Source organism: Gopherus evgoodei, chromosome 5 (genome assembly GCF_007399415.2).
Source record: "Gopherus evgoodei ecotype Sinaloan lineage chromosome 5, rGopEvg1_v1.p, whole genome shotgun sequence".
Lineage (NCBI taxonomy): Eukaryota > Metazoa > Chordata > Testudines > Testudinidae > Gopherus > Gopherus evgoodei.
In genome coordinates, this window is record NC_044326.1 from 73,198,918 (window position 1) to 73,213,753 (window position 14,836).

The following is a 14,836-nucleotide window of genomic DNA, read 5'->3' on the forward strand; positions in this document are numbered from 1 at the left end:
CATCTGTACACAGTATTCGAGATGTGGGTGTACCATTGATTTATATAAGGGCAATAATATATTCTCAGTCTTATTCTCTATCCCCTTTTTAATGATTCCTAACATCCTGATTGCTCTTTTGACCGCCTCGCACTCTGCGTGGACATCTTCAGAGAACTATCCATGATGACTCCAAGATCTTTTTCCTGACTCGTAGCTAAATTAGCCCCCATGATATTATATGTATAGTTGGGATTATTTTTTCCAATGTGCATTACTTTACATTTATCCACCTTAAATTTCATTTGCCATTTTGTTGCCCAAACACTTAATTTTGTGAGATCTTTTTCAAGTTCTTCACAGTCTGCTTTGGTCTTAACTATCTTGAGCAGTTTAATATCATCTCTAAATTTTGCCACCTCACTGTTTACCCCTTTCTCCAGATCATTTATGAGTAAATTGAATAGGATTGGTCCTAGGACTGACCTCATTTGGAACTGGAAGTATGCAATCAGGCAGCAGCAGAGACGAAAAAAAAAAGAGAAGCAAATACAGTATAGTAGTATAGTACTGTGTTAAACATAAACTACTGAAAAAAGAGAAGGAAACTGATCCTGTGCTTGTTTCATTTAATTTAAGATGATTGGAAGCAGCATTTTTCTTCTGTATAATAAAGTTTCAAAGCTGTATGAAGTCAATGTTCAGTTGTAAACTTTTGAAAACAACCATAAAATTTTGTTCAGAGTTACGAACAACCTTCATTCCTGACGTGTTCATAACTCTGAGGTTCTACTATATATAAAAATGCTGCTTAACATGTACAGAGCAATAGAGAAACTGAAGACACATTTGCTGTTCCTGTTTCCTACTCCTGTTGAAAGGTCTCTGAATTGTTGGTTTCTGACCAGATAGCATGTGGTTTTCCATAGATGAGGTATTATCTGGGTGTCCTTAATGTAAAGAAATTCCTTAAGGCTTTAGCTATTAAGCACGAGTGAGCGCCATCTCTCGTATGCTAATTCTCTTAGGTCATGTCTTGACTCAACAAATAAGTTGTGTTTTTTAAAATGTGTTGGCTAACAGGATTTAAAATAATTTCTATATTGTGCAGGCCTGGCAAATAATACTTTAAAAAAATATTTTATCTAGTTGTGGTTCACTCTAAGCTCCCACATGTGTTGACCATGACCAGCTAACAAGTTTAAAAACATGACTTGTCTTCACTATGTGCCAAGTCCATCTGTTTTTCTTCCCTACACACTAGGGCACATGTGGGCTAGTTTTGCTACCAAATCAGGACGTGAAGTGAGAACTTGGGAGTTACATAAATTATGACTGGGTATTCCCAGAAGTCACCTAGATTTATTGCGGTTCGAGAAGGACGTACCTTAGCACAGAAGGAATCCAAACAGATCATTCTTTATATCAAATCTTTATCTGCAGATGGAATATTAGATGCCAGATTAAGGACTCATTTAGTAAGCTTTTGCAACCTGCCGTGGTGTTTTAGACCCATCTTTGAGACTTGTGGAATGGTTACATGGAATTTTACCCAGCAATTGTGTGTCAGTGCCAGGATTAAGTCAGATGTCTGTTTTGGGACAGCTGTTTCATTGAATTATTGTGAAACGTTACTGCTGGTTAATCTACAGCATGGGGTGTATGGAGAAGACAGCTACATAACGTTCCAGTACCAGGGACACCCGAACTGTATTGGTTCCACAGAGCCACATTCATGCACCTTCTTACCTTACAGTTTTTTCAGATCATTCGAAGGAGAAAGGGTCTATTACTGCTTTTCGTTAGTGGCTCAGAGCTGTTGTGAATGTGTGGTAGCATGTGGCACACTCTTGAGGTGAACTGCTTTCAATTTGATTCAGGGGTCTGGGTGGACTTCAAAACTTCAGGTACATGGAAGCAATATATTCAGAACTGAAGTGGGATTAAACTTTGAATTTTCTCCTCTTATATTTTCTTTTCCTAGACAACAGTGATGGGGATATTGCCAGTGAATGTGAAGCATATGACAGTGTCTTCAGCCATTTGGAAGAGTTGAGATATAATCTGGAGCAGGAAATAGGCTTTGATAAATTCATTGAAGTTTATGATAAAATAAAGGTTTGTTGAGTGCTCTAAATGAAAAACAGATCAATCTACCTTGAGTTGCTTATTGCTGTATAGTGTTATATGGCTAGAATTTATGAACATTCTAATTTTTTTTATTCTGTTCAGCATATTAATGCTAATACAGAAAATTTCATTCTGTGACCTAAAAGATTGTTTTGTGTTAATCCACAATTCTTTTTATAAATTTGTAAATTGTTTCACTTTATGATCACTTCAAATTTTAAATTGAACCGCTTGCATTGTCTACTCTTATAGGCAATACATGAAGATGAAGACGAGACTATTGATATTTGTTCAACAATAGTTCAGAATATTCTGGGAAATGAATATAAACATCTGTATGCCAAAATTCTTCATTTAGTGATGGCAGATGGAGCCTATCAAGAAGGTAATGTTCTTAACACTTTACTGCAGTTGCATACTATCTCTGTATTCTATTCTCCTGCCTGGATAATCTCATTTGTAATAGTCGCTGACATGAGTAATATTTTTTCTAAAACAGTTTTAAACTCATTATTACATCAATTACTTGGATTAAAAACAATCAGAAATTCACAAAGGATATTGGGGGAAAAAAAATAATCCTTACAGGAAATTTATCAGATTTCTCACATTGAACATTTTTTATTAATACTATGCACATTCCTTTTGTAGCTAATCACAGATATGCTCCTACAGGTAAAGTTGGTTATTTAGCTCTGGAGCATATATGGATCAGAGCAGAAATGAGGGAGATAAAGAAGAAATATAATAAATAGCCAAACCCAGGCTACTAGAGGTTCTGCCTGAAAGAGATTTGTGTTATCAGACTGTTATCCCTTTGATACCTATACCATCATCCTGTACTTCTTCATTGGTACCAATGGAGTATGAGAGAGATCTGGGTCAGATCAGGCATCTGGGTTTTGTACCATCGGTACTGAAGGTGGCCTTCATCATCTGATTCTTATCTATATGCCACTGGTGCCAAAACAGTTTAGATATGCTAAAAATGCCCATGTCTCCACTAAGCCAGAATCTCTGTTACTTAATCGTACCAGTCATCTTGCAGTACAACAATCTGCTGAGTCACCAACTCCACATCTGTCTTGGAGGCCATTTTACTCACCAGCTTCAGTCATCCAGGGCAAACAATTCTCTCTCTCTCTTTCTCACACACAAACACTCACATTCCACATCCACCCACCCACTTGTTCTCACCTCCCTCTGAACATGTTGAGGAGGACTCTGACTCTCAAATTTTAGTAAAGCTTTCTCCTGTATATTCTAGGAGGCATAATTTGCCCACATGTACCAACTCTGTGGAAGAAACAAGACATCAACTCCCACCCTCTGAGTTATGACGCTATGTCCTTTGGCCCCTCCCTCAGTGGCCTTGTTGGGATCCTGTGGCTATTTACCTCTTCCAGTTTAGGTCAGCATCTACTCACTGCCAAAGGGAGAATACACAATGTCATTCTTCTCAACTTCCTCTCTCACCTTCCCAAATAGGGGAGGGGAGATTTTTGAGGAGCAGGAGGTAAGGGCTGACAAAGAGGTGACACCTGTTGTTAATATTTTGTTGTCATTGCCTGATGAAGCCATCATGCCTTCACTATCTTCCATGGCAGATGACTTCAGGATGTTTCAGGAGCTGATGAAACATATTGCCAAAATGCTTCAAATTCCATTGGAGGAGGTCCAGAATTCTATCCATAAATTCCTGGACATTTTGCACAGCTCAGTCTGTATGTGGATAGCCACCCCTGTCAATGAACTTTGCCAGAGCCTGCTAAGATTATCTGGCACACTCCACTTACCACACCACCTACTTGTAAATATGCAGCTAAAATGTACTATTTCCTAGTCAAGGATTCTGAGTTTTTATATTCTGCCCCATACCTTTTGTAGTGGAGGCCATCAATGAATAAGGTAGGCAATACAATTCTAAGTCTGCCCTTTACTCCAAAGACAACAAGGGACTTGACCTCTTTGGTTGTAAGTCCTACTCCATATTACAGTTTCAAGTTGTGAACCACTAGGTGCTTATGTCAAAATATAATTATTTACAAGTTTAATTCTCTTATTCAACACTTTCCGGCTGAGCATCAGGAAGGTCAACTTTGGCAAAAATATAATTACAGACATGCCTCCTTAGATGCTGCCTATGTTGCAGCACAGTTCATAACCACCGTGACTGTGATGCGATGAGAATTTTGGTGGCAGCTGTTGGGTTTCCCTAGTGAGGTTCAGAGTACTGTTCAAGACCTTCCTTTTAACAACCAGCAAACTATTTGCTAAGTCTACCACTGACTTTCTTCACCCTCATGTTAAGAACCATGCTCAAATCCCTCAGGATCTATACACCTGTGAACAAAAGGTTTAGCACATTTCTGAAATCTTGAGGTTTCTTCTCCACCATTTTTCTAACTTCCATAGGCCACCTGAGTTACTAACCAAGAGACCTAGATATTCAAAGAAGCCAGCTTTTGCCTCAGCTACTTCGTCCCACCATTCACAGCTTCTAAGCACCGGTTTTGATAGCTTGGATTGGAGTCTCAACCGATTAGTTGACAGGTCTTACTGCTATTCCGTCCTACAGTCAATCCCCCCTTTTGGATACCGTCTTTCTCAATTTTAAGCTGCATGAGAGAGTGTAACATCGGACAAATAGATGTTGGAAACCATAACATCTGGTTGCACCATTTAATTTCAGTTCCTTGCCCACCACCTCATCCCTTTTCAGCTACCTATCTCATGATCAGTTGCTGACACAAGAGATTGCCTCTCTTCTGTGTTTAGGAGCCATAAAACTGGTTCCTGTGTAGCACAAGGGGAAAGGGATTTTACTCGAAGTACATTCTGGTTTCCAAAAAGAACGAAGGATGAAGGCCAATGCTAGACCTCAGACGTCTGAACAAATAATGTGCAGGCATAATTTCCTCTCTAGATTCTGGAGGTTGGTTTATGAATTTCATGTGGCATTCCAACCTTCTTACAAGAGGTTTCTTCTATTCCTGTTCAACCATGACCATTACCTGTACCAGGTGCTCCTTTTTGGCCTCTCCTTGGCTCCAAGAATATTCTCAAAGGTTATAGCAGTCAGCCATACACCTTCATCATGGAGGCATAATCATCTTCCCTTATCCAGGCAATTAGTTGTTCAGGGCAGACCTTATCGGAAAGCATTATTAGCTCTACAGGTGATACAATCCCAATTCTGCAGCCTAGGCCTCCAGGTCAATCTCAAGAAGTCAATTTTGATACTGCTTCAGTGTCTAAATGTTATAAAAGGTTTTCTGGATGTGCTGGCAGGCAGGGCTTGTCTCCCTTCCAACAGATTTCTCACCCTCAAGAATCTCATCTCAAGAATTCAGTGCATTCCCCAATTGTCAGTAATAAACCGTCTTCAACTGCTCGGGCACATAGCAGCTTGTATTTCAGCATGCCAGGTTACATCTTCGGTGTCTCCAGTGATGGCTTTGGATGGTCTACAGACTGAACAAGCACAGTCTGGACAAGCTTGTATCTGTTACCCAGTGGATTCTGCAGTCACTCAACTGATGGGAAGACCCTGTGAATATCCATGCCAGAACCACATTTATCCAAAATCACTCTACTGTCGTCATAACATCAGATGAATTTTTCCTTGAGATAGGGGATATAGCTGGGACCCCACACAATTCAAGGCAGATGATCACTGCAAGAACAGCTCTTCCGCATCAACTTTCTGGAGTTGAGAGTGGCCAGAATATTCATTTTCATTTTCTCCTTCTAATCAGAACCAATTCAGTCAAGATAATGACAGACAGCATGGCCTGAATGTATTATATCTATTGTCAGGTAGACACACATTCCGCTCTCTCTCTCTGCACCAAAGTGATAAAACTCTGGAATTGGTGCATAGCCAATAATATAGTCATCTCAGCCGAACTGCCCGGTATAAAAACACCATGACAGATGATCTCTGCAGACATTACTCCATAAATTACAAATGGGAGCTAGACAATTAGTCCTCAACAGACTATTTTTAGCTTGGGGATTCCCAGAGGTCAATCTTTTTGCCCAAGCAGCCAATACAAAGTGCAACAAATTCTGTTCCAGGGCAGGTTTTGAGCCTTAATCTCTAGGAGATGGCAGTCTCATTTCATGAACAGGGAGCCCTCTTTTTATGCACATCCACCTCCACCATTGCTTCTAGAAGTTTTCAACAAGATCAAGCAAGACCGCATGGTAATCATTTTGATTGCTCCACCTTGGTCAAGACAGGTTTGGTATCCTTATCTTATCCAACTTGCCTCTTACCCATCTGTTGTCTCAGAATGCCAACTAGAGATCCTTGTTCTTAATTGCCTCATGAAACATCCTTTTGAGTTACTAGCTACGTGCTGCTTCTTACATCTACCTGTGAAGACAGCATTCTTGGTGACCATCACCTCTGCCCTTAGGGTCAGGGAACTGGGGGCTCTAATGGAAGACCCTCTATTCACAGTGTTCGCTACAAAAAGGTGTTACTTTGAATCCATCCAAAAAAAATTTATCTAAGGTTTCTTCTGAATTTCATATTAATGAGACCATTCACCTTCCAATTACTTTCCCAAGCCACATCAAACTAGATAAGAAACTTCTTTCCATACCCTAAATGTGAGGAGGCTGTTAGCGTTTTACTTGGATAGAACCAGACACTTTTTAGAAAAATATCCTAGGCTTTTTATGTCAATTGCAGACAGATTTCAGTGATCCCCAGTCTCCATGCAGAGGCTCTCAAGATAGATCTCTGGTTATATTATATTCTTCGACCTGTGTCCACCAAGTGGTGCTCCACTACCCCATCTCCTTCCCCTTTGATTCAGATTATCCCTAGTGGAGCTTCGCAATAGAGAAGGAACTAAGGTCTGTTTGCCCCCGCAATGCTTTATATCCTTGGTGTGGGGGCACAAGAATGTGAAGGGTAGATGTGTTAGCTAAATGGGCACTACTACCGAAAATTTCCGATCAAAGACGCAAGGGCATGTGCACGTTTGAAGTGCAATACCCATATGGACGTACATCTTGAAGAACTCCAGTTACTACACAGGGTGAGTAATCTCTCCTTTCTTGGTAGTGAAAGGATTTCATTGTGATAACAGCTTGTTATATGTGATTAAGTTGAACAGGCTATATAGAATGCAAGAATCTTAAGAAATTTATTAGTCCAGTAAAGATGTAATGTTTTTTGCTTTACAGGCTTGTATGCATAAAGCTTTCAGTGCTGTTTTGAAATCTGTTAAAAATAATTTTGAAGTTCATTTCAATCTTACTTCATAATAGAATTTTTATCGTATATGGTTGCTTAATTAACTATTTATCTTACTAAGTTTTAGTGAATCTGCTAAATTGTCTTTTTTCCCGTCTCTACAGATAATGATGAATAAACCTGAGTCAAGAAGTGTGATATGTAGGTGTCTGGATTCTTACAGCAGAATTGCAAGTTACGATGGAAAATGTAATAATAACTGAATAAGGAGCAGGAAAGTGGGAGACATAAGAAAAGTGTGCTGATTGCATGAAAAAGATGGAAAAACATGCCTATATTTCAGATGAGATGTTTATGTATTTCCTTTAATATGTTTCCTCATTTTTAAAGTTACCTGCTGCAGAAATTACACTTTATCTTAAAAATTTCAACTAAAGTATACAGAGGATGGCTCAGAAGATGTGTGGTTTTTTTTAAATCAAGATAGATTTATCATGTAATAGAGGCCTTGCCATATTAACTGTTGGCTGTTAGGTGTAAGGAGTTAAAAGGATTACTATGTTTTGAAAATACCTGCTTCTAGCTCTTCACTACACACTAAAAATAATTCTATTTATCCCTACTAAAGATTGTATTTAATTTTCAGTTGACCAGCTAGACTGTATTTAAATAATTACATTGTATCAGTGGCCCAAGTATGAATATTTCATGTTTTTTAGAATAAAACTGGTAGCATGTTGAAGTTTCAATTTGTCATTTTTTAACCAGTGTCACCTAAATTATCTTAATAGATTTTTGCAAGTTGAGGCAAACTGATCTTTATCATGTCATTGAAAAACTTATTTTTTTTCCAAAGGAGTAATGGAGAGTTGGAACTGGAGAGTTTCTGCCATAATCTTTCTAGCAGAGACATTAATACTTCAAATTTTGCTACTTCTCTAACTCTAAAGCTGTGCCAAAGTTAAGGCTGCTCTTCTTTTTTTCCCCTCCTGCCACACAGAGAAAAAGAAAATTGGATAATATATCTTTGTTAAATACTTAAATACTATGTTACTGTTGTCATTTTGACACTGATGATTTGTTGTGTGAGCTCCCAGGACTGTATAAACCTAGATTTTCCCTGTACTCTGTTCCTCTGTCAGAGGGAGCACCATACCGGCAAAATAAGGTGTGTTTTTGTTTTTTTTCCCCCAGAGACAATGACTAGAAAGTGTTACTAGTCTGTGTGTACAATAGGTCAAGTATTACAGATCAAATGAAACTTAGAATTTTCACTTATTCTGTTGGAGAGGGATGGATTTTCAAACCCTGAGTAATAGCAATCTCAGTTGGAAAAATTTAAAAGTCAAATTATTTTAGTATTAAGTTAAAGTTAATGTGTACATTATTTCTAATCTTCATAAATAAATATTTGATTTTTGTATAACTGTTTATTTTTATGATATTATTACTATTAAAAATTCCTTTCTTGCCCATTGCAGGGGGGCAGGAGGGTAAAACAGTGTTAAATTCTTTTTGCTTCTGTGGAATTGTTTGTTTCTTTACATGTTTTAGAACCAAAGTGTCAGATTAATTGGAGGAAGAGGGTCAAAATCCATTGTTCCCTTGGCTGGGTTATAAATTTAGGAATCCACAGTGAAATCCCACTGATGTCAGTGGGAGATTTGTACAAAGATCAGAGGTAAATGGTCGTGATGTATTACCTAAAGTTTCAGTTATTATTTATTCAGTACCTTAATGTTTCTACTGATTCAGACAATACTAACTTCACCTTTATGACCTATGCTCTTCCTTTCTTGTGTTTCCCCATGTTTTCTCTTGTTTCTCTTTGTGTTTACTATGTCTTTTTTTTTTTTTTAATTCCTTCTGCATTTCATTTTCTTCAACAACTCTGTTCTTCCCTCCAGGCTTTATTCTCTTCCTCTTCCCCATTTAGTCCACTGAAATGATCAACAGTGAAGTAGTTAAGCTTGACAGTTCAAATGTCTATAGAGATAACTGTATAAAAAGATTAACTGGGAATGGGGGAACTCACAGCTTTTAAATTCATTGTTTCAAGCTGTCTGCAGACTCAGATGCACCCTTTGACACTGGTTCTAGTTCATATTTTCAACGTTAACTTTGTAATTGTTTAGAAACAAGATTTAAAAAAAAAATCACAGATTCTTCAGGATCTGAATATGCCATTTAGACCACAAATATACATCAAATTAGCTGTTGGATGCTTTTGTTCTAGAATCTTGAACTTCCACAGAATTCCTGAGATGAAATCCTAGCCCAGTGATGTCAATGGAAATTTTGGTATTGACTTCGGTGGAACCAGAATTTCACGTAAATGTGTGTTACTTCTAACACACAACCTACACTAGGCATGGCTTGCTTCCTATAAGAGTAGGAAGTTTTGGCCATACTGAGTGGAATACAAGCTTTTAAGATGATGATAGTACTTTAGCCAGTTAACTTTGTGCAGAATACATGCATATTTTTTCACATTTAAAAAAGAGAATAATCTCAAGGCCCTCCAACCAATTCTGAGTTCTCCTAAATCCCTCAAGAGCTAATTTAAGGTGCATGAAATAGCAAATAAGAATATTATTCAAGTGTGGAAAAATCAATCTCTCCACATTTAGAATAATATTAATCTATTTGTACCCAGAAGAGGATCAATACTAATGTTTGCAGATTTTAGTCTGTGTAGAATAATTATATTTTTATGTCAATTGTTTAAATACTTGGTTGGCAGTTAACATAAAACACCAGCCAATTATAGGAGGAGGTTGTCCATAGCATGTGTAGTATTTTGAATGTAAGTTATGGCAATTTATTTCAAGAAATGCTCTTTAGGCTCAGCACTTACTGAGCCTTAAAATTATTTAAGGGAAAAGATCACTTATTGAGGATCTAATTTTGTAATGACTTTCCATTGTAGAAAAAAATTAAAATTAGACCACTGTGGGTCTGATCCTTAAGCTCTGTGCATTCAGAATTCCTGTTTACTGCAAATTGAGTTTTGAGCTTCTTCCCTCAATTTTTTCACTCCTTCCCCCCATCAGAACACAGTTGCCCAAACTGAGCAAGCTGAAAGCCAAGAGGTGCTCTGTATGCAAAGAAACTTTTAAGAGCCTCAGAAAGATAGTTCTCCACGACTGCTTCTGGTATGGGGACCATCAGTCTGCCAGGCAAAGGCATTCTGATTCAGAACATATTGTCAGAGCCTCTAGTCCCGGGTACCATCCATGCCAGAGACCCTCCAAGTGGCATGAGAGATTATCCCTCTTGGTGCTGCCCGCTCTGGCCCCTGCGGGGCCCCAGTCATGGTGTAAACCTGCAGTTGGATCACCATAGTCTCTACCTCTATGGCAACGCTTCCCTTTGCAGAGGAGGTCTGGCCAGCGATCACCCTCTTGCAGCTGACACGTGTCTGACAATGATAGGCTTGAGGTGTGGCTCACCGGTAACCGGGTGCAGACATCTAGAGGCACGTGCCCTGCAGCAGGAGTTTCAGAGTTCGTGCCCAGAATCTCTGCAGCACCAGTACCATTCCAGGCACAGGTCAAGGGAATGACGGTACTGTCCCCAGACCATCGCTGATCCCCCCAGGACGGTGTCACTGCATGCAGCTGCATCTTCATGACACCAAGCCCATTCTGGTTCCCAGTCCCACTCCACGTCCCAGTACTGCTTGTTAAACATGAGGCGTAGATGACCAGCCTGGTGCCACCACGGATCTGCCGTTCCAGGCACTCGTTGAGCTCAGCCAGACCTAACTCCGGGAGGAGTGTCCGGTACTGATTGGGACAGAGCCATCGTTCAGCCCGGTCTTGGTCACAGGGGAGCTACCGCTTGGGATCCAGCTCAGATTCAGAATGAGGTTCCCTAGCTGCAAGACAAGCTCCAATACCTATGTGGATGACACCGCAGCTGGCCCCGTGGCCTCAGTCTCCATGGCTGTCACAGTGGTACCCAGGGAACCAATGGGGATTCACTCAGGCCTCCTGTCATAAACAGATAGCTAAGGGTTAACGTCTCTTTCACCTGAAAAAAAAAAAAAAGTAACCTGAAGCACCTGACCAGAGGACCAATCAGGAAACAGGATTTTTTCAACTCTGGGTGGAGGGAAGTTTGTGTCTGAGTTCTTTGTCTTCTGCCTGAATCTCTCTCAGCTAGAGAAGGATTTTTCTATTTCCTGCTTTCTAATCTTCTGTTTCCAAGTTGGGAGTACAAAAGTGGTTTGTTGTTTTGTATTTACATGTCTATAGTTGCTGGAGTGCCTTCAATTGTATTCTTTTTGAATAAGGCTGTTTATTCATATTTCTTTTAAGCAATTGACCCTGTATTTGTCACCTTAATACAGAGAGACCATTTGTATGTATTTTTCTTTCTTTTTTCTATAAAGCTTTCTTTTAAGACCTGTTGGAGTTTTTTCTTTAGTGAGGAACTCCAGGGAATTGAGTCTGCAGCTCACCAGGGAATTGGTGGGAGGAAGAAGTCAGGGGAGACCTGTGTGTGTTAGATGTACTAGCCTGACTTTGCATTCCCTCTGGGTGAAGAGGGAAGTGTTTTTGTTTCCAGGACTGGAATTAGAGAGGGTGGACTCGCTCTGCTTAGATTCACGGAGGTTGCTTCTGTGTATCTCTCCAGGAGCACCTGGAGGGGGGAAGGGAAAAGATTTATTTCCCTTTGTTGTGAGACTCAAGGGATTTGGGTCTTGGGATCCCCAGGGAAGGTTTTTGGGGGGACCAGAATGCCCCAAAACACTCTAATTTTTTGGGTGGTGGCAGCAGTACCAGGTCCAAGCTGGTAACTAAGCTTGGAGGTTTTCATGCTAACCCCCATATTTTGGACGCTAAGGTCCAAATCTGGGACTAGGTTATTGACATGAGTGGCAGCGTTGGGAAAGATAGAATCCAGAAGCCAGTAGGAATATTATATTTTTCTTTTCTCTGCTAGGGGCTTTTTAGCAGAGAGAAACAGTTTGGTTTTAAAAGGGAACCAGAGAGAATTTTTTTCTCTGCTCTCTCTGGCAGCTGTGGCTTGCATATTAAGCAAGCAACCATTAAGAGACTGTTAAGGGTCTTCTGTCACACAATAGCACTCCCATTAGGAGGCAAATACCAGCACTATATACATGCAAATAAAGTGTTTTTTCTGGTTTACTTCACATTGAAAAAATTGGCTAGGAAGAAAGGGAAAAAGGCACTGTGCTAGGCAGACCTCAGGAGGCAACAGAGCCTGCAGTTCAGAAGATAAACACCGGAGGGCACCCCAACACAAGAAAACAGGAACCATGCCTACCAAGACAAAAATGGAGGCCGAAGAACAAATCAAAGAAGCTGAACACAGGCGAGAACTGGAAAAAAGACTACAAGAGATGGAGCTGAGAGAAAGAGAAAGAGAGGCAGCCTACAAAAGAGAGCAAGCAGCCAAAGATGCAGACCACCAAAAACAGCTGGAACTCCAGAGGAAGCCCACCGACAGGCCATGGAATTAGAAAAGGCTAAGCAAAACACAGCCAACCCTAACAAGCCTGCGCCAATAATTGTTCCACAGCACAGGAAATTTCCCACCTACAAGGCAGGTGATGACACTGAGGCCTTCTTGGAAAATTTTGAAAGAGCCTGTCTTGGGTACAGCATCCCTGAAGACCAGTACATGGTAGAATTGAGGCCACAGCTCAGTGGACCTTTAGCAGAGGTGGCAGCTGAAATGCCTAAGGAGAACATGAACGACTATAAACTTTTTCAAACCAAGGCCAGATACAGAATGGAGATCACCCCGGATCATGCCCGTCGGCGTTTCAGAACCCAAAAGTGGAAACCAGATGTGTCATTTCCCAAACACGCCTACTACGTTGGGAAAAATTCTGAGGCCTGGATATCAGGACACAATGTTAAAACCTTGGAAGAACTGCACCTCCTCATACAAATGGAGCAGTTCTTGGATGGTGTTCCTGAGGACATAACACGGTACATACAAGATGGAAAACCCAAAAATCTCGCTGAGGCGGGGGAGATTGGAGCCAGATGGATGGAAGTGGCAGAAAGCAAGAAAGCTACTGTCAAGGGGAACGAATACCCCAGGGGGCACACCGACCATAAACCCTACAACCGAGGGCAGCCAAAAATTCCACCTACAACCCAAGTAAAACCACAGACACAGTATTCTTCCATCTCACCAGTCTCCAGTAACTCACCTCGGCCCAGTGATCCATCAGATGGAAGATGCTTCAAGTGTAATGAACTGGGACATATCAAGGCCAACTGTCCAAAAAACGCCATCCGAGTGCAGTTCATTACACCACCATCACACAAAAGATCCCCAGGCCCAGATGCCTCTCAAATACCGAGCGAAGGGAAAATTTGAGAGTGGGCGAAAGAAGGTTACTACGTGGAGAGACACGGGGGCACAAGTGTCAGCTATCCACCAATCCTTCGTAGACCCCAAATTCATCAACCCAAAGGCCCAAGTGACAATTTACCCCTTCATGTCACAAGCTGTAGACTTGCCTACAGCTGAACTGCCTGTCCAGTACAAAGGCTGGTCAGGAATGTGGACTTTTGCAGTCTATGACAATTATCCTATCCCCATGCTACTGGGGGAAGACTTGGCCAACCAGGTGAAGCGGGCCAAGAGAGTGGGAATGGTTACACGTAGCCAAACCAGGCAAGCTTCCAGACCCATTCCTGTTCCTGAGCCGTCCACAGACGCCCCGTCTGTGTTACCAGAGACCCAGACAGAGGTAGTGGACCCGGATTCCAGGCCAACCACTGAAGCAGCCACAGCACCTCCAGTCCCAGACCCAGAACTGGAGCAGCAACCAGCACCAGCAATTGCAACCACATCTTCAAACTCAACGCCAGTGGGCGCCAGCGAGCCAGAACTGGCAAAAGCAACAGACAGCCATACCCAAAAGGCTCAGCCAGAGCCTGAAATACCCACAGGTGCACCAGCGGAGAGCGGTTCACCAGCAACGGAAACGACTCCATCACCTACATCGCTTCCAGAGGGACCAAGCCCAAGTCCACAGTCTGAGGAAGAACTGGTAACCCCAGCCTCAAGGGAACAGTTCCAGACTGAGCAGGAAGCAGATGACAGCCTTCAGAAAGCTTGGGCGGCGGCACGGAGCACCCCACCGCCTCTCAGCTCTTCTAATCGATCCCGGTTTGTTATAGACCAAGGACTTTTATACAAGGAGATTTTTTCTGGTGGACACTGGGAAGAATGGCAGCCGCAAAAACAGTTGGTGGTTCCAGCTAAGTACCGAGGGAAGCTCTTAAGCTTAGCCCATGATCATCCCAGTGGTCATGGTGGGGTGAACCGAACCAAGAACCGGTTGGGGAAGTCCTTCCACTGGGAGGGGATGGGCAAGGACGTTGCCAAGTATGTCCGGTCTTGTGAGGTATGCCAAAGAGTGGGAAAACCCCAAGACCAGGTCAAGGCCCCTCTCCAGCCACTCCTCATAATTGAGATCCCATTTCAGTGAGTAGCTGTGGATATTCTGGGTCCTTTCCCAAA

The 14,836-nt window shown here is 41.4% G+C and overlaps 1 protein-coding gene across 1 annotated transcript in view; it reads left to right on the plus strand.

Annotated features, from left to right (window-relative positions):
- Positions 1–11,386, plus strand: part of NEK1 (NIMA related kinase 1) — a 126,753-nt gene extending 115,367 nt beyond the window's left edge. Inside the window, 3 exon segments of the mRNA XM_030563916.1 lie at positions 1,964–2,097; positions 2,362–2,494; positions 7,486–11,386. Of these exon segments, the coding sequence (XP_030419776.1) occupies positions 1,964–2,097; positions 2,362–2,494; positions 7,486–7,499 (281 nt within the window). The 3' untranslated portion in view covers positions 7,500–11,386.
- The last annotated feature ends 3,450 nt before the right edge of the window (positions 11,387–14,836 follow it).